At 47.7% G+C, this 27,465-nt stretch overlaps 1 protein-coding gene across 2 annotated transcripts in view; it reads left to right on the top strand.

Annotated features, from left to right (window-relative positions):
• Positions 1–26,917, top strand: part of DCLK3 (doublecortin like kinase 3) — a 312,584-nt gene extending 285,667 nt beyond the window's left edge. For both annotated transcript variants that reach the window (XM_069613197.1, XM_069613196.1), the window contains one exon: positions 21,256–26,917. In XM_069613197.1, coding sequence (XP_069469298.1) covers positions 21,256–21,452 — 197 coding nt within the window. In that variant the 3' untranslated portion in view covers positions 21,453–26,917. The remainder of the gene's footprint in view (positions 1–21,255) is intronic.
• Positions 26,918–27,465: the final 548 nt, after the last annotated feature.

The following is a 27,465-nucleotide window of genomic DNA, read 5'->3' as shown; positions in this document are numbered from 1 at the left end:
TCAGTATAAAAACACAACGCTATACTTGAAAGCACACAGACCCAAGTAAAAAACTTATTTGGAACACCTAACAGTAGTTCTAGGGAAGTCAAAATCTTGTTATACACATTTAGTATAGGTCACGCCTATCCTTTGGGAGTAAAAGACCAATGGTTACTTTCAGATCACATACAGTAATACAAGGGCAGTAGGCCCTTCCAGTTGTACACTGACTCTTGGAACAGCTCACATAAACAGTCAACTGGACAATATACTTTTGGTGAATAGTGAAACACTTATCCTAGGTACAGTAAAAACCTATAACTACTTTTGTCATAACACACAGTTATACCAGGTGAGTAAAACCTAAGAATGTAATATACAAATACAGATGCTTTTGAAATCAGGGAACCCCAGATTGAGGTAAGCAATAACTCTGGTAACTTGTTTTGGATGGCACACAGCTAACACAAGGTAAGTAAAACCCACATACATTAACTTCACAATGAAAGGGAAAGTGAAACCCAATGTCACACTTTACTGAATAGTTAATCTAGGTAGGCAACAACCTAATGTAGACGTATTAAGGACAGACTAGCAGCAAGTCAGGGGAAGCAAGACCCAGTTGGGGGGCACTCATACAGTTATCCTAACAGGACTAACCTGGTGAAACCAACACATTACTTTTGTAAAGAGGCACAACCTAATCACAGGAGAGTAAAATACCTAACATCTACTTTCTATTATACTGGCAAAAGTGTGGCTAAGGAAGAAAAGATGTTAACCATGCTTTTAAGAATAGTGCATCACACATTCAAGATCAGTAAGACTTTTTGTAGCAGTTCACTTTTAGAATTACAGTTACCAACCAACTCTTTAAAACACTTGATTTCTTTTCTAGGCAGAATTCCCAATCCCTTCAAAGTCTTTCCCTTTCTCTTAGAGCATGAGTGTTCTCAGTGGCAGAAGGGGGGGGGGGTCACTAGGACTAGTGACCAACAGGCAGTGTTAGAATTAGTTCTTTGGTAGCAAAAGTCAGAGTTCCCTATGGAAACTGGGACGAACAGGTGAGTACTTTACTTTTAGAGTTAGGAGAGGGTCCAGAGGCTTCACAAAAGACACCCCCGCAGGATTCTAGCAGTGGGACTGGGTGCACTTGACGAGGAACCTCTCAATCACAGAAAACACCCCGGGACTACACAGAAATCCCAACAGGCTTAAACTAAGTATATACCGAAGCCAACACAGTACCTCAGCAATGAAGAAGAGATTGCAGCAGGAGAACTTCAGGAACTGCAGCCAAATACCCGGTCAGTGGATTCCTTGTCCTGGAGACCGAACACAAGACCTCAGAAGGGACTTTGTAGCAGGGATTGATGAAGAAGGCTCTAGGCAAGATTTCCCTAATGGCTGAATGCAGTTCTGCAGATTTGGCACCTTTTGAAGGAGCACAGAAGAGGACAGAATATTGCAATTGTATCCTCGTCATTACAAAGGTCCAGCACTCTTGTGAAGGGAATTGATTCATGTCTCTGGAGATACACCAAGATGTCCACGAAGTTTCAGCGAGATTCGTAATTCGAAAGACCGTGCACCGCACAGTGGCTGGAGGTCCCAGGGTATTGGGGTATTGCAAGAACGCAAGGTCGCAGCAACCCATCTAGTGGGTTTCACCAGGCTCTGGGTTCGGGTCGTCGTCTTTGGAGACTCCAGGTTGATTGGAAGGAAGGGCTGCAGCAGGCTCCGGTTACACAGCAGGCTCTCTGGTTGCTGGAAATCATCTCTGCCGCTTTTCCTTCATCATCCTCTTCGGTTTTCTATTCCAGTGGTCGACATGACTTCAGCTTCCCAGTATTTAATAGGAACTACAGTACAACCTCTGCATTCTCTCCCCGCATTTTACAAGAAAGGGGCGTCTGGCTGTCCAGTCAGGACAGCCAGCCCCCCACTGGGATTTGTCCAAGTTGAAGCAAGGCGTAAGACAAAGGATGGGGAAGTTTTGGTCTCCTCCCCCATTTCCTGTGCTTACAGACTGATTGGAGCCTGGGCGGGGTCTCCAGGGGACTCCCGCCGAAGACACAAATCACACAAAGGAATTTCCCACCCTGGATGTCAGGGGAACGAACAAGAAACAACAAGAAACACTAAAATGGCAGAAAAAGAAGACAGGTGCCATTTTGGTAAAATGAGCACCCTTAGGTGCCTTTACTGCAGCTGTGATCACAGCCCGCGGTAAAGGTGCACCAAATTAGTAAAAGGCATCACTGCCACCAGCCATTAAAGGCAAGCTTGTCACTGTAACAGAATTGTTACATTTTTACTGTGAAAGGGGATACATTGTATCTCCCCAGCACTCCACATAAGGTGGGGTGTGTTGGTTCCACAGAATAAAATGTAAAAGGGATCCAAAGATCCTTTCTACCCTTGGGAACTATAGTTCTCCAGCATGGGGTCTGGCATGGATTCACATGCTCATGAATATTCCCCGTCGTCAGGCTGGGAATCCTCGGTAAAGAAAAATCAGTATCAGTCTCGTTTCTGATCTGTCTTTCGTAGTAGTAACCAATCACTGATCTCTGCGTCATACTGACCACAGCCAATGACTGCCATCTCCCTAAGCCCCGCCTCTGGCAGCCATCTTCAGATTTTTACTGCACGTTCAAGTGTTGGGATCCCAGTGCTATTGCTCTCGAGCTTTAGTGCTTTTTTCGTGCTTTTTCTTAGGAAAATCTTCTCTTTTTAGGTCAAAAGAGCCTCAAGCTCCACCATTTCTTTATCCGATCAACGGGGACCCGTATCGTATTCTTCTACGCCCCTCAAGGGTGAAGATTTCGTCGAGCCACGCTTTTGGAGGACTCCAGAAGTTTCTCAGGCCCATCTCGATCATGGCCCAGGAGAAGGGAAGCTCGACGCCCGGAAAGCTGTTCAGGGTCTGCCCTGGATGCCAGCTTCAGAATGTCTTTAAGGAGGACGAACACTCCCTCTGCCTCTACTGCCTGCATGAGGACAAGACGCACGTGGAGAAGGACTGTGCGTTTTGCGGCAATATGTCAGAGCGGACCATGAAGGACCGCCATCTGCGTCTCGCCAACTGGCTGGAAGGGAAGAGCCCGTCAGGCGAGAAGAAGAAGAAGAAGTCCAAACGGTCTTCTAAGACCTTTGAGGGCACCCCGGCGACGGGGGTCCAACAGAAGGCCAAGCACCGCGAGTCCGCTGGCACCGGGAGCGCCGAGCGGTCGGGCTCTACGGGCGCCAGGCAGGGCGCATCCTCCCCGGCGCCATCAACCACGAGCCAACGCTCTGGCTCGGGTAAGAGGAAGGCCGAGCACCCGGCAAAGCTCCTGGAGAGACCCCGGTCGGGCTCGAAGGCCCCATCGGAGGGGGAGCGAGGCGGTGACCCTCCCCCCAAGGAGAAGGCGGTGAGCGCACCTAAGGTGATGAAAGCCATAATCTATCCGGCCAAGGCCTCTATCGAGACAGTCGCGGGGGCCCTGGCTCAGCCTGTGGAGGCTACACCAGTGGTGGCGACCTTGGGGCCCAGAGTCTCCCTGCCACCGCGGAGGGAGTCCTCTTTCATGCCCATCGACAGGACCCCCGTGAAACCTCCGACGGAGAAGAAAAAGGGGGGGCAGGAGGTTGTCGTGGATTCGGCCTCAACCTCTGAGGAGGAGCTGATCGAAGTCTTAAGCCACGGCGTTGGCGTGGAAGAAGACCAGCCCGTCGGGAGGGACCCCGACGTAGGAGACGACGAGAACGTCGAGGGTGCCGACGGGGCTCCTGACCGCCCGTCGGACTCCCCTCAACCAGTGCCGCAAGACAACTCGGCGGCCATTTTGTTGGCTATACAGTCCTTATGCTCGGGGATAAGGACGAGATTGCCGTTACCACCAATGGAGGAACCTCTCCCGACGGGGGACCCAGAGCCAGGCCCTTCTGGGAGCCCTCCTCCTAAGAGAAGAAGGATTCATCCTCCACCTCCTTTTCAACCATCGCGCCCTGCTCAGCCCTCCTCCCCTTCCACGACCCGTGGGGATGATACGGGGACTGACATGGCCGCGACGGGCACAGACGACGAGGTTTACAACGAGGATCTCCCGTCGTCACCTCCTCCCCGGGCTTCCCCACCCGACGAGATTGGATCGTTTCATGCCATGATCGCCAGGGCATCCGAGCTTTTCCAGCTCTGCCCGGAAGAGAAGAAGAAGGAAGGTTTCCTTTATCAACGGCACGAGACCAAGAGGAAGATGGTCCTCACTGTACCTCTACTGGACGATATCTGGGATGAGGGTCTCGCCCTCCACAAGAACCCATCCACAACGCCTGCGAGAAGGGACCGGTACGAGAAGAAGTACTGGGTCCCGGACGCGGCACCCTTGTGCCTTCGGGCACAGCCGACCCTGGACTCGGACGTCTCTGCGGCAGCCAGGAAGAAAGCAGGGGGGGCCTCGGCCTCTACGTCAACCTCCCCGCCGGACGGCGAGGGAAAGAAATTGGACACGATGGGACGCAGAGTCATCTCATTGGCAGCGACGACGATTAAGGCTGCCAACGCCTTGGCTATCGTAGCCCGCTACAACAGGGAGTTGTGGTACAAAATCGCCCCCCTGCTGGACTTCTTACCAGACGACAAGACGGTGGAGGCCCTAGAGATCTTGCAGGAAGGAGAAGTGGCATCGGACTACGCCATTACGATAGCGACGGACATCGCTGACACTGGATTTCGCCGGTTGGGCAACGGCGTGTGCCTTAGACGGCGTGGATGGCTCAAGGCAACTGACTTCCGTCAGGACGTGCAGACCAGAGTATTGGACATGCCGTTCGACGGGAACAACCTGTTTGGGAAAACAGTGGATGATTCCCTACAAGCCATCAAGACGGACACGGAGACGGCCCGGGCTCTTGGTGTTCTCCAGCAACGACGGCCGCCCTTTCGGAGCGGCGGAGGCAAGCAGGGTGCCTCCAAAGGTTCCGGCGGTGGATTTTCCACCTATCGTCAAGCGGCCCGTTCGTCGTCGCAAGAAGCCTACAGGGGACGAGGCAAGTCGGGCGGACCCCGCCGTCGTCGCCAAGGAGGGCAAGGCGGCAAAGCCTCGTCGAAGCAGGACTGAACCGGCCGTGGGGTCGGGCCCCCACTGAAGCACCCCGGTGGGAGGCCGGCTGGCGAACTTCGTCAGCGTGTGGGAGTCCATCTCCACCGACCGTTGGGTGCTGGACGCCCTGGCCCAGGGTCACGCGCTCGAGTTTCTAAAGAAGTGCCCGTGCGTCCCCCCGTGGCCAGGAAGGAACATCACGTCCCTCAACTTCTCTTGGAGGTAAAGGCGATGCTCAATAAAGGCGCCATCGAGCTCGTCCCAAAGAGACTTCGGGGCTCTGGAGTTTACTCAAGATACTTCCTCGTGAAGAAGAAGACGGGAGGATGGCGTCCCATCCTGGACCTACGACGACTGAACAAATTCATCAAGGCACAGAAGTTCCGGATGGTCACCCTCCAGCACGTCCTGGGTCAACTGGAGGAGGGCGATTTCCTGTCGTCGTTGGATTTGGAGGATGCCTACTTCCATATCCCCATCCTAAAGGGACACCGAAAGTTTCTCAGATTCGTGGTCCAAGGGCGTCACTACCAGTTCAGAGCCCTGCCCTTCGGATTGAGGTCGGCACCCAGGGTGTTCACCAAGTGCCTCGCACCGGTGGCGGCGCGGCTGCACCTGGATGGGATCCACGTCTACCCCTACCTGGACGACTGGCTCATCCGAGCAAAGACAAAGGAGCTCGCCGCGGAGCACACGGCGAGGACCGTCCAACTACTCACGGACCTGGGATTCTCCATAAACTACGCCAAGTCCCACCTGGTGCCCGCGCAAGACACACTGTTTCTGGGAGTGAAACTCGACACAGTGGCGCTTCTGGCCTCTCCGTTGGAGGAAAGGACGAGGGCCATCTTGGGCAAGGTGCAGCGGATGCTGGTTGCGGACGCGGCCATGGTGAGGTCCATCAAATCCCTCCTCGGAATGATGTCTTCTTGCATTTATCTCATCCGCCTGTGCAGGCTTCGGATACGCCCGTTGCAGGAGTTCCTGGACGCTCGTTGGATCCAGACGACGGGCAGCTTCGAGGACAGGATCACACTCGACGAGAGCTTCCGACGAGCGATCCGGTGGTGGGGCACCCACGCGCATCTGACGGCGGGCATGGACTTCAAGACCCCGGGCCACCAGAAGACAGTGACCACGGATGCCTCCCTGGAAGGGTGGGGAGCGCACACCGAAAATCTGCACGCGAGAGGCCTTTGGCTGCCGACGGAGAAGTCCCTCCATATCAACGTCCTGGAACTCCGGGCAGTGTTTTGGGCCCTCAGGTCCTTTCTTCCGTCCCTCAAGGGCAAGGTGGTGAGGATCTTCACCGACAACACCACCACCATGTTCTACATCAGGAAGCAGGGCGGTACCAGATCCCCAGCCTTGTCCAAGGAGGCTCAGGATCTGTGGCATTGGGCCGTCGCCCAAGGGATGTTTCTGGTGCCGTTTCATCTGGCAGGGATAAAAAACACCATTGCCGACTCGCTCAGCAGAGAGCTGCGCTCGTGCCACGAGTGGGAACTACGACAGGATCTAGTGGACCGCCTCTTCCGACGGTGGGGCACACCCCAGATCGATCTGTTCGCGACGGCGACGAACTCCAAGTGCCGGAGGTTCGCCAGCAGGTTTCCCCAGCCGAGGAGCATGGGCGATGCTTTCTTGTTCTCCTGGGAGGGCCTGTTCCTATATGCGTTCCCTCTATTGCCGCTGCTGATCCGGCTCATCAACCAGCTCAAGAGGTCACGGTGCAGGATGATCCTCGTCGCACCTGCGTGGCCGAGGCAGATATGGTTCCCGGACCTTCTGGACTTGTCAGAGTCCCCGTCAATCAAGCTGCCAGTGGACGCGGATCTTCTCTCCAGGGAAGGAGGCGCCATCCTCCATCACAACCCGAAGTCGCTGAACTTGCAGGCCTGGCTCCTGCAGCGTTAGAGTTTGGAGGTTACGACATACCGGCCGACTGCAGAGAGGTTCTTGCAAAGGCCAGGGCGTCCTCAACTCTTAAATGCTACGGACACAAATGGAAGAGGTTCTCTGTCTGGTGCCACACACAGAAGATTAACCCTCTATGGATTACAGCTCCTCAAGTACTGCCGTACCTGCTGACGCTGGCCAAGGCTGGACTGGCGCACGCTTCCATCAAGATTCATCTTGCTGCGATCTCCCGATACACCAGAACCACGGGACGGACGTCTTTGTGGTCTCATCGTCTGGTGAAAGAATTCATGAAGGGACTGTTCAGATCGTTCCCGCCGGTGAAGGCCCCGGCCCTGGCGTGGGAGCTCAACCTGGTGCTGACCAAGCTCATGGGACCTCCGTTCGAGCCTCTGCACTCAGCTCCGTTGAAGTTCTTGTCGTGGAAAACTGCGTTTCTTGTGGCCATCACCTCCGCACGACGGGTGGGTGAGATCCAGGCCCTCTCCTGCAAGCCCCCGTACTTGACTTTTCACGACACGAGGGTAGTGCTCAGGACGCACCCCTCCTTCATGCCCAAGGTGCCGTCGGACTTCCACCTCAACGAACCCTTGGTGTTGCCTGTTTTCTTCCCGTCGCCTTTGTCGCCGGCTGAAAGGACTTAGCACTCGCTGGATGTGGCTAGAGCGCTGAAGTTCTACGTGGACCGCACGAAGAGTTTTCGGAAGACGTCACAACTTTTTGTGAACTTTGGACCTGTCAATCAGGGGAAGGCTCTCTCAAAGGCTTCCATTTCCAGATGGCTCTCCGGCTGTATCATGTACTGTCATCGGTTGGCAAACCGACCACTGCCTTGCCGTCCGAGAGCCCATTCCACCAGAGCGATCGCAGCTACCACGGCGTTCCTATCTGGTGTGCCCTTGCTGGACATCTGCAGGGCTGCTACGTGGAGGTCGATGCACACCTTCACGAAATTCTACTGCGTCGATTGGGATTCCAGGGAGGAGTCCAGGGTCGGCCAAGCAGTGCTGCGCAATCTGTTCGCCTAAGGTGAGCCTGGTGAGGAGGTAAGAATTGCTTAATGTTGAGTTTTGGATGTAATGCTTAATGTTGAGCCTTTGCCACCTCCCATGGTTGTGCATGTGTGTACTGCTATGTATTCTTTTATTCATGAGCATGTGAATCCATGCCAGACCCCATGCTGGAGAAGGAACAAGTTACTTACCTGTAACTGTTGTTCTCCAGCATGGGTCTGGCATGGATTCACATGCGAACCCTCCCGCCTACCCCTCTGCGGCTCTTCACTTGGTCATACTGCCACTTCACGTGCTACCAAATCCGAAGATGGCTGCCAGAGGCGGGGCTTAGGGAGATGGCAGTCATTGGCTGTGGTCAGTATGACGCAGAGATCAGTGATTGGTTACTACTACGAAAGACAGATCAGAAACGAAACTGATACTGATTTTTCTTTACCGAGGATTCCCAGCCTGACGACGGGGAATATTCATGAGCATGTGAATCCATGCCAGACCCATGCTGGAGAACAACAGTTACAGGTAAGTAACTTGTTCCTTCACTCAAGGTTAGCACAAAGTTAAATGGGGAGCCCCAATGTCAACCCAGCAACAACATGCACTTATTGCCAATAAGTTGTTAAACGTGATAACTTTAAAAAGACACTATGGAGAGTCTTAAAAATGACACCCATAAAAAGAGTTAAAGATTAGGTGAGTGTGGAAAAAGGTTCCCACTCACTGAGGTATTAATGAAAAATATCCCACTAGAAAAGCAAAAGGTTCTGGAGTTGAACCAGGAAAGGAAGATTTACCAACTCTGTGGACATTTTACCTAACACACATCATATGTTATGTTATGTTATGTTACTTTGCATTTATATAGCGCCTTATTTACCATTGGTATGGTCTGAAGGCGCTGGTAGGTTGAACGCCCTCGGGAACCGAAGTTCAAGTTAGTAGAGACAGTAGAGAGAGTCAAAGGTGCTTGTGAGCACCGGATATGTGTGCAGCTGGTGTGGCATTCATGTAATAGCTGCTCCATAGCGGTAGGTGTGGTGGGTGAGAGGTCAGGGGTATGTGTTCGTTCTGGCAGGTTTTATCCAGACCGGTTCTGGCTGCGTTAGGCCTGAGGAGAACGCCTGGCTGGGGAGTGTGAAACCAGCAGTGATTAGTTAGAGTGATGTGGAGTATGAGGCAGATGTTGGTATGAGAACAGCTATACCGAATGGTGTCATAGTATCTCTGTGTTCTAGTTGAATGGTGGTGTAAAGAGGAGAGTAAGCATGGTGATGTGATAGGATGGTTTACATGCTCTTTCAAATGTTACATGCATTCCAAACCATTCATGTATGTCGCACACTTCCATGCGCTCCAGTCAGTTCCATGCGCTCCAATCAGTTCCACGCACTCTAGTTCGTCCCACGCACTCCAGCGCGTTTCATGCACTCTGATCTGTTACATGCACTCGGATGTGTTCATGTACTCCGATCAATTCCGTGAATTCTAAGTTGTTTTATGCACCCCGTCCACATTTTTCATCTGTACCTTCCACATATTTCACATGTTACATCAGTACCTTACACTTACTTCATCCGTTCAATCCACATACGTCTCATTCCATTCACCTACGTCCCCATTCCATCCACTTACATCCCCATTCCATCCACATACGTCCCCATTCCATCCACATACGTCCCCATTCCATCCACATACGTCCCCATTGCATCCATATACTTCGCCAGCTACAGCCACGTTCTACGCACTCGTCCGTTCTGTGCACTCGTCCATCCACATATGTCACACTTTCCATCTACATATGTCACCCGTTCTATCCGCACACATACCCGTTCTATTCACATACATCACTCATTCTATCCATATACGTCACCCGTTCCGTCGGCTCTACGCACCCATCCGCTCTACGCACTCATCCGCTCTACATGCACTTGACACTCATCCGCTCTACGCGCACTCGTCACTCATCCGCTCTACATGCACTCGACACTCATCTGCTCTACGCGCACTCGTCACTCATCCGCTCTACATGCACTCGGCACTCATCCGCTCTACGCGCACTCGGCACTCATCCGCTCTACGTGCACTCAGCACTCATCCGCTCTACGCACTCATCCGCTCTACGCACTCATCCGCTCTACGCACTCATAAGCACTATGCATTCATGCGCCCTACGCACTCGTCTTCTCGATTCACTCGTCTGCTCTAGGCACTCGTCCACTTTATGCCCTTGCATGATCTCCGCATTCACCCGTTCTACGCACTCATCAGCCCTATGCACTCACTCGCTCTATGCACCCTCCTCTCTTACGCACTCTCGTCTGCTCTAGCTTTACGCACATTCGTCTGCTCTAGCTTTACGCACATTCATCTGCTCTAGCTTTGCGCACACTCGTCTGCTCTAGCTCTGCGCACACTCGTCTGCTCTAGCTCTGCGCACACTTGTCTGCTCTAGCTTTACGCACACTCGTCTGCTCTAGCTCTGCACGCCCATCCCATTCTGCACGCCCATCCTGCTCTGAACGCCCATCCCGCTCTGCGCGACCATCCTGCTCTGCGCGCACTCATCCGCTCCGCACGCACTCATCCTCTCTGCACGCACTCATCCACTCCGCACGCACTGCATTCTACACACTCCTACACACTTACCTTACACACTCATCCACTCAGCACACTCATCCGCTGGGATTGGGTTTATTCTTCTCTTTCTGGTTCCTGAAGACCTACTCGAAAGTGTGTTCAGTCCAGTGCACCTCTACAATCTGTAATGCATGCCATGGTGTAAATTCTACCTGACTTGTGGTGGCCTTTTTACACTTATGTAGGTGATGCTGTGCACCTGTGGCTACTTGGGGCGTATGCAGTGGTGGTAATTCACTGCCAGGGGATAGCAACCCGTAGTTATATAAAGTTGGCCTCACCAGAAAAACAATACTTATTGAGATTGTGAGAAAGGCATGGTATCACAAGTAGACACAGACACAAGAGCTGCACATTTCAAAACATTTATTGATGGGTTAAAAGGGGTTGAAAACTTCTACTTACCCTATACCTAAGATGGGAGTATTCTCGACCATCAAACAAAAGGAAAATATAGTCAGTCCTAAGTCAAAATAAAATGGCCTATACTAATACACCTAATACCTGCCCTCATTCTATTACAATAAATGTGTAAAGGGAACGTGTAATGCAAAAAGGAAAATCAGTGTTCAAAAGAAATGTCAGTATGGCTGACTAAACTCCCTTCCTCATGTTTTGTAGCATGGGCTAAGGTGGAACACTTGGACCTTGCGACACACTCTGGCTTCGGACACAAGGATGCAGTTGGTTTTGTGGACCAGGGCCCACTTGGCCTGCCACAAAAAGTCACTAAAACAGTTCAACAAATGTTTGTTTCCTTCTGGTTACCACAATTCAATACAGGTTTCCCTCCACTGGGCTCAAACCTTTCAATCACAAATTTTGGGGGTTCCCTTCCCCAAGCTTCCATCACACCTTCATAGGCTTCCCTCCATCAGGCTCAAGCCTCCTTTCACTTTCCTTCCGCTGTCGAACACTTTTGAAACTGCAAGGCTTTCGCTCTTACCTCAGCATGACCGCTTCGACCTTCTTTCCTCAAACGTTACTTTTTCTCTTCTACCCCAAGGCCTCTTGGTAAATGTAGTTCCGGGCACAGTACTTATTTCAAAGTTCAAAGATATCGCTCACATCCAGGTTTCCCTCTGTCGGGGTCAATCCTAACGGTTCAAAGACATCTCTCACATCCAGGTTTCCATCTGCCGGAATCCAAACTAACAGCTCAAAGACATCGCTCACATCCAGGTTTCCCGCTGCCGGGATCAAACCTAACAGTTCAAATCTTGTATCTCAGTTTTTATTTATCTTCCCACTGCTTTTACGGCATCAGACATTTCACTCAGACTTTCGATTGAGCAATCTTCTTTCGCCGGACCACTCTGTTACTTTGCATCTTTAATTCACAGTTCTTTACAATGCTTTGCTTTCTCTCACGTCTTATCGGCACACGCGCAACCTTCATTCATTGGATACTGTTTCCTTCAAGTTTCTTTTAACACAGACCGGATTTTCATTGATTTCACCAACTCATCATTTTCGCCTTTCGCGGCTTTGATCCTAAAGTCAAGGCTTATACCACAACTGCTGCTGCTCCTCCCCAACTCTACCGTTCACCCGGCAGGGTGGCTGGTATCTTTAACATCACAGTTCGTTCACTGAACTTCTCATGGTTCTCCCTCGGTCGGGCTCAGACACCTCCTTTACTTCTCACATGGGTCTCCCTCAGCCGGGCTTGGACCCCTCCTTTACTTCTCACACGGCTCTCCCTCAGTCAGGCTCGGACACTCCTTTTACTTTGCACTTGGGTCTCCCTCAGCCAGGCTCAGACCCTCTAGATTTGCACAGAAAGGTCAACCATAACAAAAATGTCTCTGGACTTTAAGTCCCATAATGCAATGTTCTTATTTTGCTCCCACGTCGACAGCTTCCCTAAAACAGCATTCTGACAGGTTTGAGAGCTGCAGGTTTTAAATAGGAGGTTTCCTGGGGTCAGGGTCTCACCATGTTCCCCAAAGGCCTGGGCTTAGTATCTGACCCAGGGGAGGAGCTCTGGCTTGATCACTGCCAGATAACCACAGCTGCCCCTGGGTTGGCTCCCTGGAAACAGAGGTCCCTCACCATACTGCAGCCTTCCCTGTACTCACAGGCTCAGTATTTTGGCAGTCCTTCTTCTTCCAGGGCTGCAGTGCTTTCCTCTTGGCCTCTGTGCTTCTTCCAGCATCCCCAGTTCACACAAAGTGTGTCTGTGTGCTCCACCTTTTATAGTGGCTGGGATAATTAACGGGAGTAAGGTGTGAGTGGTTGTCCAGCCTTGCCTGACTCTGCCTGACTTTGTTAACGGGACAAAATGAAGGTTGCCCATAGGAATCCATTATACATTTGTTCCTATGGGTAATCTTCATGGCTCCAACTTGCCTCTTCTTCGTCTCAGTGGTTTTAGGAAAAAACTGTGGGGAGAAACTATGGGAATTGTAGTGATTCTTAGTGATTATGGGTGAAGCAGGTAGAATGTTGTCAGGAAAAGGGAGATAATCCTGTAGGTCATGCAGTGATACGTGTAACTTCCTTTTCCCAGTTCTCCTATGTCTCCCTTTTGTCTTGGTACATGTTGGAATCGGGGACGAGAACAGTATATTATTCATAAGGGGGTATGACGTTGGAGGGAGTGTCAGGTAATTGTAATTGTTTATTTGTACAGCACTTATACACAAGTGAAGTGCTTCAAAGTGCTTCATGGTGGGAAGGGAGCAAGGGAAAAACAGTAGTCATTCTTAGGCCTTGAGGTTTCGAATGATTTAAGGGAGGTGTTAAGCAAAGGGGGACACCATCTCTCACCTTGGGACTCCTCCCTCTCTGGTCCACTCCCGTTGTCTGGATACGACAGCAATAACCCCTCCCTAGCTACCCCCGAAGAGGATACCAAGGGGGTTGATAGGGAAAAGCCATTGGGTTTTTCACAAGATGCATAAACCTCTAACACCATTAAACAAATCTTCACAAAGTTTTCCAGAAAAAAAGTTCGACCTTGCTCTGAACGTTTTTTGAGATTCTGTCAATTAGAGGTAAGTTCATATGGGTGCGCCAAAACTAAACATGTCTTTCACGTGCAACTCCTCCTACTGAAACCTTTGCTCTCACCTGAACCTGAATGGATTTAGATTAAACCTTTGCGTGGAGTGGGCGTTTGCTTCCAAGATTGTGTTTTCACTTGTCTAGTGTAAGTCCGCAGTTTGTTTTAATTCTGTCCACAAGTGGCTGAAATGCTGTCAACAGCTCTATTCCACTGAACTGTTCGCAGACACGCCAGGCTATTTCCAGAATCCTGATTGGCCAAATTGTATTTAAGGTCCATCAAAAAGCGGCACATTTTATTAAGGGGCAACCAAACTGGTTAGTTTCAAAACGAATCTGATTGATTAGGTGATCGAATTTTTCAAAACAGCTGCACACATTTGTGAAAGGGGTATGTTATACCCGTTTGGGGCTTCCCTTAACCCTACAGTGGGTGAAAAGGGCGGAGAGGAATGGAATATGGCAAACAAATGAAAGAAAACAGCTGTCTTTTGGGGCTCACCAACCCACCAAGTTGTCTTTGGCCCTGATCTGTGTTTCCTGTGAACAAATCCAACCACTGTTAGCCCCCAAGGGATCCTGCAACGCCAGAGGCAAGAAATGTAGCAGAAAAAGTAAAGAAAATTCCCATTTTGGCCACCTGACCTGTGGCTGGCACACACAGGCTACTGTTAGCCCCAGGTCTCAGATCTGGTTTGCGGTTTGCACTCCACTGTGCTGCTAAGGGAGGTGTCTCAGAAATCAGTAAATGGAGTTCACTGAGCCTGGCACCTGGCTAGACCCAGAGTCATTTTTGGGGGGCTGGCTGGGCACCAGGTCATGACTGAGCAAAGTGACCATTGGCTATGGTCATAAATCGGGGCAAGTGCCCAACATGGGTGGGTTTAGAGGAGTTGGGGTAGAGCAAAGGCAATTATCCACGCAAACTGACAAAGTGCCCTGGCCACATGCAATGGGCAGTGCCCATTACAGGTAGGTTTGTGGACATGACCATGGCAAAGTGATCATTGGCCATGGCCGAAAGACAGAACCATTACCCACTAGGGGTTGTTGCGGAGACTGGGCATGGGCCAGTGGCCATTTCTGGTGGCTTGGGGGACACGGGGCAAGACCAAAAGCATGTGCTGCCCAAACCTTGTCTCCTTCCAGAATTCCATGTGGGTTACCTACCTCCACCCGCCAAAGCCCCTTCCCTGTCGAATACAACCACTTACAATGCCAGCAGCCTCTACGGGTGGCTTATGAGGTTCTGTGGCAAGGCTGAGAGACACATTTTGCATATCCGTGATGTGTGGGTTGCAGCACTAAAATAACCATCTGTAACCTTTTTGAAACTATGAAGATGTGAAGCTATTTGTTGGATTTTACTCATATTATTGGCTTAGGTCTTGGCTTTCCCTGATTTGAATGTATTGATTCAAACATCTAGAGTGATCAATGCCCTACCCCTACCACCAGAAAAGGTAGAGAGAGCACAGAGAAAGACGATGAGAGGGGGTGAGAGAGAGATACAGCGAGAGAGAGAGACAGAGAGAGAGAGAGAGAGAGAGAGAGAGGGAGAGAGGGAGAGAGTAGTACATATTCGCCCCATCTGATAATGACTGTTTCAACCAAAGTCCTGGTAGATCTGTGAGCACTTTACTTTAGGTGGTAAAAGTGATCAAAATGGATTAGTCATCAACTTTGTTGTGAGGTGACAAGCTCTCGGATACAAATGATGAATCTTCAATTAATGGAAAACAGACCCATATTTCCATCAAAATCAATGGAAAAGCTCCCAATTGTGAACAGTCAATACCTTTTTCCAATAGGAGCAAGGGGATATCACTTTCTCTTGCAGCAGCAATCCACCACTCACAATGGGAAGCACTCAAGATCATCGGCATACCTGTGAGCTTGTATTAAAGTGCTGCCAAAGCTTTCCCCAGGAGGGAATGACATGTGCACCCCACTTCATCTGTAGATGACCGCAACTTGGCCCCTCTGTGGAAACATGCCTAAGTTGCTGCCATCTTCGCTTGCCCACCAGGAGGAACCTCCCAGGCCGCATCACTGTATACTGTGCATTAAGCAGGATGTTCGGCCTCCCATGTGATGGCACTGACCAGCATGCCAAAGTTCCCGGAAGAGAGGCACAAAATGCCTTATGCACTCCAGTGACACACCATCCAGATGGCTTCATTATATTCCCAAATCCGTGACCATTAATGACAAGAAATTGAAAACTATCGACAGCACAGCAAGGGTTGGCAGGCAAAATCACAGGCCAGATGTCTAAAGGAAATGTGTCAAAGTGAAGGGAAGTGGAAGGGCGGGGCTTATCAATCACCAGACGCGTAGGAGGGGTTAAGAATGCCTTGAGGAAACGTTTACATTTCTAAATCACATCCTTGCTAACATCTCCTTAATTCATGGCCTTTCTGTCACACCACGGTTTGCCCCTCGCTTCACTAGCTCTCTTTACAATAATGTATTTTCTTGGAAACCTCAAGAATTTCACAATAACATGCTACAGTGCTGGCTGGCCTGCAATGTTTTTTCATTTTGCCAGGTTGTTGTAACTCTTAGTATAGACTTCTGTTAAAGTACTCCTGATATTCATGCCGCTGGGATGGAATATGTATTTAATTTCTTTTGTTTTTCATCTATTACTGGTTACAGAATTATTGTTTTAAGGGCTCTATGCAAGATTGTTAATGTTCGGCCTTGTAATGTGCAGCTTTCAATAAATGAAATTGAAACAAAATGCTACAGTAGGTCCCGGTCCAAATTGAGGATTTGAGCCTAAACCTCTATTGTAACCTTTGTCTGGGGCTGGGGGGATCAAGCAGAATTGGTAGTGTTTTCGGAGGAAAATACTTTGGATTCCCTTTTAATTTTTTTTGGGAAAGCCCGAAATAAGAATAATGATTCAGCATTAATATTTTTTCTCATTTTGTGTTATACCCATCCGCACAAGTCTGTCCAATAAATTAGTACTATCGTGATCACAGAACTCCTTCCCCCAACAGCGATGGCCATTTTTTCTTGTCAACTCAATATTGCAAGCTTGATGACTCCAGTGTCTACAGTGAGGTTGGTCATCATTTCCCCGAGTCTGTCATCTCTGACTTGGCAACTATGCTCTCCTCCTCCATCTTCTTACTTTTGTCGCTCAACTGCTTGGGTATCCATTCATGAAGCTTGACAAGATATGACAAATTTGGTAGATCTCTCGTAAACGCCAGGGAAGTTAGGGGAGTGACGGATCTCTGCTTCCAGGCTGCCATATCTGCTGTTGACAATACTAGAATCTGCCAATTTTTATAATTATTTCATGTCTGTGGTATTCAATCGGAATACTGCCAGCGGTAAATATGCCTCCCAATCTTGAATAGGTCAGTTGGTACATCTCAACATTTTGGCAAATAATGCTGGAGTTACCATGACCAGTCAACTTGGAACGACCACCTTAATATTTTTAGCCATGGAGAGTTTGCTTCTTGCTTCCTCTCCTGGTGAGGTAAGTGACCCCTTTCTCACTCTCTGTGCCCCCTTCTCCTCCATTTTTCTATCTTTCGTCTTCATTTCCTGTGCATTCGGCTTTCTCTCTTTTTTCTCCGGCCCCTACCACACCTGTGTTTGTTGTGGGAACCCTCCCTTGCCCTCTTCTTGCTCCCTGGGCCCCTTCCTCCATTTTGCTATCCCTCTTCTTCATTTTCGGTGTTTTCTGCTTTCTGTTTCCTTTTTCCGGCCTCTGCTGCACCTGTGTTAATTATGCGACCCATCTCGTGCTCTGCACCCTCCATCTGCCCACCTCCTGTGGCTGTGATTGGCTGCTTCCTCAGGTGAAGCCCAAACCTCCTTTTGAGTCCAGGACCAGGCAGCTCTTTCCATCTTGTGTCCTGGCCTGGTGAGGTAGGGGACCCCTTTCTAGATCTCTGTGCCTGTGATGCTGGATATGCATCGGAGGGACAGGGCCTCCGTATCCTTGTCCTTTACTGCTTTTTATCATGTGTTCTGTCGTGTTTTCTGTGCAGGAGTTCGTGTGGGACTTCTGGTGGTGCAGCTCTCTCTTTTGGTTTTGGTGAACAGACCCATGGGATACCCTTATGGCACCCGTGGGTAGGGGTACAACCCTGTGCCCCTAGTGTATGTTTTCGGGCACCCGTATGTTGCCCACAGAGCAGGGTACGGGCTGGTGGCAGCTCCGTGCTGAATTGACTGGTGCCCTGAGCGTCCTCCATTTTGGGATGCCCAGGCCCTGTCATTGGAATCGGTAGATTCCTGATGGAGACAAGATGGCCCCCGTGGCCTCTTGCTTCCATCGCCTATTACTTTGATCTTCCCGAAGTCCCGGGAAGCCCTGACTCTGTCCCTTCCCCCTGACTGGCTGTTGGGTGGAAGTTCCATATATGGTAGTGTGGGGAAGTGCTGATCAGACTGGCTGGAGCCCTCCCAACAACCGTATGTTGTGGGTACGCCTGTGGGTGGGACCTGGGTGAATGGAGTGTGTGACGAATACGCATTCTGTGTTGTGGTTGTCTAGTATCTGGTGTTTGACACAGTGACTGAGACAACCCTGCCCGAAACCGGTATGAATGCAGTGTGGAGTGTTGAATGGCTTGGTACTTGTCCCAATACACATGACTTGTTGTGAGTGTCTAGAGAGAAGTGAATGGCCTGAATGCACCGTGTGCCTGATTGGCTGCCTGCCTGCATGAATGCCCTTCGCCGTGATTGGATGCTTGAGTATGACCCAGCGGAATGAATGGGAGATCAACAGTATATCTGGGGACCTCTCACTGCTAGGAATCGTGTTCAGAAGCTGAAGTCCACTATGACGAGTAACTGGAGTGAAACTGAAGCTTGACCTTGAAGCCCGGCTGGACGAGAAGAATTGCTTTTGCTCTCCTTCACAATCTGAAAGCTGCTGTGTCTCTAAGGACTGACCCAGAGAGGACCTGGTAAGGCGCCCTCTTCCCGAGCTACGAGGGGCCATCGTGCACCAGCAGATCTTTGCCAAAGCTCCCTGGTAGACAGACCTTCGACAGGCTGCCGACCCGAGACAGGGACTGCTGCGGAATCCCAAGGAGAAGCGCCCGGACTGTTGTTCGCCACTGTCAACGACTGCCGTCGCCAACCGGAGCCGCCATGCTCCCGTTTGCCTAAGAACTTTCGAATCCAAGGATGCTCTGGTCCACATTGTCACCGCTGTATCCTGCTGGAGAAGGCCTGACCGTCGACGCGCCGAAGGAGCTGTCTCCGGTGGGTTTCCCGCCACCCAAAAACCATAGAGACGTTGACGACTCAACGCCCTTGCTGGGCCACAGTTCTTCAAACTCTTCGCGGTGCAGAACTATAGACACTGAGGTGCCCTGCACGCCTCTTCCTTGCCGGACGTTTACCCTTCTCCGTCAATGAGCACCACTAGGAACGAAGCTGCCACTTCACCCTGTTCTCCGTCGGACGTTCGACGACCCGTGACTCCAAGGGCTGTCGATTCCCCGACTAGGAACGCTACAACGCCAGGTACTTTGGGGTTGCAGAACTATTGGGAAGTCTCTTGTGAACAATATATGGACTGGGCTTGTATCTTTATTCTACAGGTTGCCTAGGTGGGGGGATCTCCACACAAAACTGTGTTTAATGGTAGTGACCAGTATTTCTGCCAGTTGTTCTTATCAACTGCTTTCCTCTTTTCTCTACTGTTGGTTTCCTTTACGACTTGATTTGTGTGCCATTTAACCGTACCGTTGATGCACTTTAAAGAGATCTAATAGTAATTGTGGTACCACGTAGAACTGTATATATTTGCCATTATACATAACCAAGTACAAAGTGCGTTATCGTGATATTGTATATAACCTTGAATATTAATTATATAAAGACTGTGTTTTAACCGATACAGTGTGCGGACATTCCTTTGTGGGTGCTTGGGGACTACATTGCACTTAAGAATCAGCCTGCATCACCTTCCTGAGAAGCTAGACCTTGATTGCTCGGCCACGTACCAATATTGAGAATCTTGGCAGGGGTCCTCTGTGCCTCTCCTCTACCAAACAGAGAGCGGAATTACAGATCCCCCCTCCGGTCCCTCACAGTGCCCCCTCCTCCATTTTGCTATCTTTCTTCTTCATTTCTTGAGCTTTCTGCTTTCTCTCTCCTTTTTACAGTCTCTGCCACACCTGTGTTTGTTGTACGACCTCGCCCCATCCTCTTCTTGCTATCTTGCTTCTTCATTTCTTGCACTTTCTGCTTTCTCTTTCCATTTTTCTGGGCCTCTGCCACACCTGTGTGTGTGTTGTTTGACCCCTTCCCCTGCAGTCTTCTTGCTCTGTGCCACCTCCTCCATTTTGCTATTTTTCTTCTACATTTCTTGCGCTTTCTGCTTTCTCTCTAATTTTTCCTGGCCTCTGCCGCAACTGTGTTTGTTGTGTGCGCCTCCCCTGCCCTCCACCTGCCCCCACGCACCTCCTGTGCTGCGATGGATAAGGTATGTGTGCTGTGCATGGGGCGTACAGCCATTGCAGTACTTCAGCAAACCCCCCCACTCTTATTGCCTAATATCATAAAGCTACATGCATGCAGCCTAATTGTGTAAGCCATGTTCTGTATCTAGCCTGATTGTGTGAGGTAGCCATATTCTGCATCTAGCCTAAATGTGTAAGGTAGCCACATTCTGCATCTAGCCTAATTGTGTAAGGTAGCCACATTCTGCATCTAGCCTAATTATTTAAGGAAGCCATATTCTGCATCTAGCCTAATTGTGTAAGGTAGCCATATTCTGCATCTAGCCTATTTGTGTAAGGTAGCCATATATTGCATAAGGTGTTTTCTAAAATCATTCACTCAATGTCTGTCCATACATTTTAGGACCTGCTCCTCTTTTAAATCTAGGCATTTTCCTAATTAGGCCCTGCTCCCCTTTTAAATCTAGGCATTTTCCTAATTTTGTTCACATTTCGTCTTTCTACGCATTTTAGGCCCTGCTTTCCTTCTTGATGCTAGTAGCACTCCTCTTTGTACATAGATGGAGCCTAGGTTGTAAACATTGTTTGTACAGCTATCTCATTTCTCCCCTCGCACACTGCACCTTCATAATTTAGCGGAAGGCTCTGGCACATTCCACACACCCTGCACTCGCATATAACACAAACACTGTTGCACAACACCTCTACCATAAGAATGAAGATACTTTTAATGACAACTATTCAAACTGTAGATTTCCACATAATTCTCTATCTCCTCAAACACAATCCATCCTGTTTAGTTCATAGTTTACCTCTGCTGCGTCCATTCACACACCATTCAGACATGGGTTGATTAATACGGTCTTGGCCTCTCACATAACTTTAATAGCTGAAATGCACACATGCATAATAGCACCTCCCAATTCTCCCAAATTTGGACTCTGGTCTCTCTGAAGCCGTTAAACCAACAGCGCGTTGGGACCATAATTATGGTGAAACGTGCTATACAAACGACAAAATGAATGAATGAATTAACAAAATGAACTGAAACATATTTTACTGTGCATGTCACAATGTATTGTTTGTTGTTTATTGTTGTAGTTCAAGAGAGAGCATACTAACGTGTTGCCATTGCTTTTATTTTGCATCCTATAGCAGCCAAAGATCTGATAAGCAAGCTGCTAGTGGTGGATCCCAAAAAGCGCTTCACGGCCAGTCAAGTTCTTCAACATCACTGGATTAGTTCAGGTGGCAAAAGAAATGACAATAATTTACAGAGGGAAGTAACGATGAACATAGAGCGCCACTTTCTGACCCGTCGCCGACAGGACGTCCCTATCGGCGACCAATGACTTCTATCAAGAGCTGTCATTTTCAACAAGCCATCAGAATGTTGATCATATATTGCTTTTGTTGTCCAGGGCTCACTCAACAGTGCTTGCAGGAATTGTTATTTAAGACAGATACTAACTTGTAATTGACAACTCATACACCAGCAGAATATGCTACCTGTACCAGCAAATAGGATTTGTTTAGAGTGCAGTGCTGCCCTACAACCCACAGTGTAACTCTGAATTTCAATTGATGGGCCAAACTTATTGTTCAAAATCGTTGTGCCTAAATTAGAGAGAACACTTTACTGTACAACATTTCACAACATTGCAAACCTAACCCAACAAATGGAGCTACGCCCAGCAGGCTTTCAGATTTTCACCTTAACAAATGTACCCAGTGCTTTAGGTCAGAAACCCATTCTCTGATTTTACCTCCTGGAAGCTGCTGGCATTGTTCAATTAAGTGTAAGGGAGTGTTGTAGAGTAGTATTAGAAGGTTTCTGAAAATAGGTGGAAGCTTGACAACACTGTCCTGCCTAAACCACTATGTTTAAAGCAGTGATGGAAGCAAAACACACAGTGCTGATTTCCAAATGGAATTGGACACTTATTTCAACTCTACTTGTGTAATGTACACATGAGTAAAATGTGCCGCCTTCACAGAAGGAAACAGAAGAGCACATTATTGACATTGCCCTTAACCTCCTGGAGTCGGTCGTATGAGGCCTCATGAAGCCATTCACAGAGTATGGGAATGTGAGCAATGTGCACTTAGATTTCCTTTTGTTGATCAGGCACTTCTGTGTAAAGTACACCTCCAAGCCTCTCAAATCTAATTGTTTTTAAGTCATGGGACACCCATGCTGCTGTTTTGCATCAGTGAATTATATCTAGCCACATTCTTGGATTCTGCTGCTTGTCATAAGAATTGATGGTGTCTTACACTTCCTAACACCTACACACCTTGGTGAACTCGCAAGGATTCATTCAAAATGTTTTTTTCCTTATTATCAAAGGGTCATTACTTTACATTGCATACGTATTATTTAGATTATGAGTGATTGGTTTGCTATTAAAAGGTAGAAAAGCTAAATACTTCACAATTCTATATACTTAAATTTGGCATTTCTCCTTTAAGAAAGATGGGTATAAGATTAACAGTACTGAGAGAAATAGAATGGACAAAATACCCATCACATAGAATGATGCCAGCAGCAATAGAGTAAAACAAATCATACTATACATCAGATGTGCAGGGATTGAACACAATGATACTAGAGAGATTTGGTCATAATCATGTATACAAAAAAGGTAATACTTGCATCTAAACTAATATAAACCATAAGCACCTGTTATTACTAGCATGAGCCGTGTCTGGTTTTAGGCCCCCAATGGACCTGTCCCTGCTCAGTATTTGGGAACTGCTCTGGGACAGGCTAACTGGCAGTTGAGTCCCTTCCGCTGAGCAGAACCTCACTTACACCTGTGATCATGTCACATTCACTCCTAGTCACCAAGGAGAGATCTTTCCAGCCTCAGGGTTGGAGAAAGGGAAGGTTTATTTAATCAGAATGAAGAAGCATTAGCTAGCATCCAAAAGAGACACCAGAAAATGCTCCTCAAACCCTTGACCACTCTTTCCCTTGCACCTCAATTTAAACCAAACTCCATCTGAAACACCCAATTTTCAACTCACTGACCATAGGCCTCAGGTCTTATCCTTACCTAACTTTCCGCCAGTACGGTGACTATGTATCACTAAAGGTACATCAGGCATCTGATATCACAAGTTCCAAATCTGATGACATATTAAAAAAGCCACGACTCCAAGGTCAAAATCAGGGGATTGGACCAATTACAGAGCAGGTCTCCAGAGCCAGTCAGCCCCACACCTCTTCCACCAGGTAGGAGAGTCTCCTTCAGCTTAGCTCCTAAACCCCACCCTTGTGTTCTATGTGGCACTGCTATGGGTGCAACTTCTTCACGCCACAGCAAGCATTATCCCTCCCATTGAAGTATTCTGAATGGACCATACAAACTATGCATTGGTGAAATAATACAACCAGAGGGGAGAGGGAATCATGAGAGTTAGCTGGCAAAGGAATACGTTTTGACTACCTTCTCTTGGTCGCCATCATCTCGCATAATAGTTAGGACTCCAAAACAGACACAACTTGGCCCCTTCTATCATGTTTGATCATGTAGTGCAGTGGTATCAGACTTCAAAATTGGAAGCTGGTAGTGGCTGGGTGGGCAAAGCTCCGTCCAAGCTTCAAGTTGCAAACTCTTGGATCTGCATTAATCCTGCCAAAGCAAGCGTGCAAACATGGCATCAGTCCTGTCTGTGTGTAGGACCTTTGTTTACATTTAAATGCCGGCATCATTATACTTCCCACTACAATGTTTTGGGATACCATTAAATACAATAGAATGTGCTAAAGACTGGGGACTCTAAATCAATCTATTGCCTGAGGCCTTCATTTTATACCAAACAGAGTGGCTGCTCCTTGCACCTATGAATATTCAATGTTTAAATGATAGGTAATAAAGAGTTCAGGTGTGAAAGAGGGTGTGGGCTTATGGTCATCAAAGGGCTCGTCAATGCAGATTAAGCCCCTGTAATCATTCTTTTAAAGTGGCTTGGTAGAATAAGAAATACCAAAAACATTAGAGTGGCAAATTTGACCAAAAAGGTGAAAAGTAATTTGCCGTATTCTGTCAAAAATGAATAGTCTTAAAACAAAATAACGAGTAGACCCACATCCAGTCTTGTGTTCCTAGAGTAAACAAGGAGATCCAATGTAGAGGATTGAGGGTGCAATGGGTGCCAAAGGAATGGTGATGATGGTTCATGATTGTGTGTTAATGCCTACATGATTGGTGAAGGAGCCAAAGAATACAGAATGTAGCAAGGTTATCTATCTTAAGCTTACACTTTAGGCCACCACACAACTTTCCCCGGTCCCTTACAATGCAAGTCTCATATTCTAAACTAATACAGAATATTCCTAATTGAGACCAAGCAAGGTTGGGGCAGAAGACGTGTCACTCAGCAACGTATCTCGGTCACACATACTGTACTGAAACGAGTGGCTCTCATTATGAGCATGCCGGTCTGGAAATAAGGTGCTGGTTACAACGTTACAGGCACCTTTTCCGGACCATGCCAGTAGGGTCTGTGAACTACCCGCAGATAATTCACTGAAGCACCAGCACTATTACTAACGGTGCTTCAGTGCTCCCATTCTCGTGGAGTTATGATGGACTCCACAAGGCTGGGAACTTTCCGTTCCCCGCCACTCGTAATATCCCAGTATTACCAGTTTATCGGGCAACGGAATGGTAAGCCGAGGTTGCCGGTAGGCTGCTGGTACTACCGACCGCCTACCGGCAACCTCATAATGAAGGCCAGTTTGTCCCATGAAAGGACAATTCAAAATGGCACTTGCCTATTATTGTCCATTGTAAGTTCAGGAACCTCCTGGAAGGTAGCTATGGCGGTAGAATTATTTATGCCTTTGCATTATCTTGTAATTCACTCATGGCCAAAGGGAATAGTGGACTAACTAGCAAAAGAGCAAACGCAAATGTGCAGGTGATTTCACTCCAGTACTCACTTCACCACTGAGCGGTCCCTCATTAGCTGTTGATAGCATCTGGGGAAATGCCTTTCTAAAAGGATGTGACGAGTTTGTTTTGCAGTTTAAAGGGCATATGTTTGAGAAGTATTTATAAAGGTTTGTCAAAACATGTTTCTTTAATACTGCACAGCAAACTCCAGATCCTGCTTGTTATTTTTATGTCCACTGACATGGCTTGAAAAGGTCAGGTTTTACTAAAGGGGGCTGGCAGTTGATGTTATTAGGGGACTACTCCATGCTGGGTTTCAAATAGGAAGTGTATTTCTGATTGTAAAGACAGCCTTGCCAGCCCACCACCTATGCATATTGTGCTTTAGTAGGACATCATTCGGGGCCTGGTGGGTTTAGTAAATGGTAACCAATGAAGTACAACAGGAGCCAGCGTAATAGGTTCTTGCCTCCCTGTGTGCATTAGTGACTGCACTATTGTGAAATTGCTGTTTAAGTTCTCAGCATAAATGTCAGGTAGAGGTTGCCCAACTGCAGGCCTCGAGGGCCGCAATCATGATGGGTTTTCAGGATATCCCTCATTAATATTCATGAGAAAGAAATGTGCGTACATTTAGAATCATTGTATGCAAATGTATCTCATGAATATTAATGAGGGGTATCCTGAAAATCAAACATGTTTCTGGCCCTCGAGGCATGGAGTTGGGCAACCCTAGTCAGACCATTTCCATTAAATTGCTGCTGTCTTTGTGGCATAGGCTTGTCTTAAGCATAATTTATCTTTGTCTGTTTGCACAATTCAAAACACAACAGTATTCATGAGTATTTTTAGAAGTGTACAAGTGTGTCCTTGTAAGTGTACAATGAAGCCCATCATTACTTTGATATGGTAGCTAACATAAGAAGGCCTTAAAGTGTTTCTGGTCATGAGGCCTTTCTGTGGAAAGTCCATGGAAGTTCCCAAATTGGTTTACTTTTTCATTGATCTATTTCAAGGTATGTGCGTGTTTTTAAAGCTCCATTACTGGTGGTTGCTGGATGTGTCTTTGCACAATGGGGATTCAAATTTAACCAATCGTAATCATGGGTTCTACCCTGTGGTATTCAAGCCAAGAGAACGGTTTCTACTTCCTGCCACAGGCAAGTCCTGAAGAGTTATGAACAGTTTTTTGCAGTCATGTTTTATCACCATTTTCTGCAAAGTGCTTGTCTCTTAGCACAGAGAAGAGGCCCTGCACTTTGTGGCAAAAACAAGTAAATATCACGGAACAAATATGCATATTTTGCATTATATATGCTTCTGTAAAATAGTTTATGTATGTAGTATATATATGTAAGATAACTAACAAACCTACGTAGTTCCATTGCCGACACGCCCTTTATGCCTCCTGATTTAAAACAATAGGGATTTCTTTGATTTAAATTATGTGGTTGGCTTCTGGAAACGGGTGCTCTAGCCATCTGATATCAGAACTCAACATTGGTTTCTTCTCTAGAATTATTAACATGAGCTGTATTCGGCTGAAATACTAAAATGTGCAACTTTTCAGCATCAATTCAGAAATCTAATGACATATTTTAGGAACATTAGAGGGGTACGTGATTAAATCTCATTCAAGAAAAGAAGAATTTTAAAAGTAATTTCATTAGCACCTTGTGTTAGTGTTTTCCTTTAATGTATATATTTTGGTATTGTACTTGAAGTGTTTATATGTTTAAAAGTAATTTTTGAGACCAAAGATGTCTAACGTAAGAAAATAGTACAAAATAATGACTTAATTAACTATGTTACTGCACATACGTTAATGATTACTTCTTTTAATTCAAGGCACTTGTTCAACTTTATGACCTTTGCTTGAAAATACTATTTTAAATAAAGAAAGCAAAAGCACATTTTGGATTGTTAGTTTTGTTTCTTTTTTTGTATTGTTTATTGGCTAAAACAAAGTTCAACCTTAACAATGTTACAACACATAAGAAAATAAATTAGAATATATCTTTTTTTTACAAAAATTCATCGTTCCAATCCCCAGACTTATATTACCCACCATCATCATTGAGGCCTAAGGAGTTTATAAAACCAACAACAGCAATAGAGAGTGACTGCTTTACACCACTCAACCAACATTTCCAGAAGGACTCATAATGAACTGACCCCATCTTATCAAAATATTCATCAAAATAAACCTGTTGTTTGGGGCGTGACATTTCACAGTTCATAATTAGGTTTTCCAAGGTTTCAATTGACCACGCAGCTCCCCAAAAGCGAAAACCCACGTGTTCAAGATCAACTTTATTGTATCGCTTTAGAACCTCACAACTCCTATATAGGTTCCACTGAAATCTGGTGAAATCCTGTCTAAGCTTTGAGCAAGGAGATATTCTGCAGTGGGGAGGGGGAGACCCCAAAGATTTATGCTCATGGAGAAGATGTTGCATAT

The sequence above is a fragment of the Ambystoma mexicanum genome, chromosome 5p, assembly GCF_040938575.1.
Source record: "Ambystoma mexicanum isolate Mex_15411 chromosome 5p, UKY_AmexF1_1, whole genome shotgun sequence".
Taxonomy (NCBI): domain Eukaryota; kingdom Metazoa; phylum Chordata; class Amphibia; order Caudata; family Ambystomatidae; genus Ambystoma; species Ambystoma mexicanum.
The sequence above is the reverse complement of the archived record's forward strand: the minus strand, read 5'-3'. Positions and strand labels throughout refer to the sequence as shown.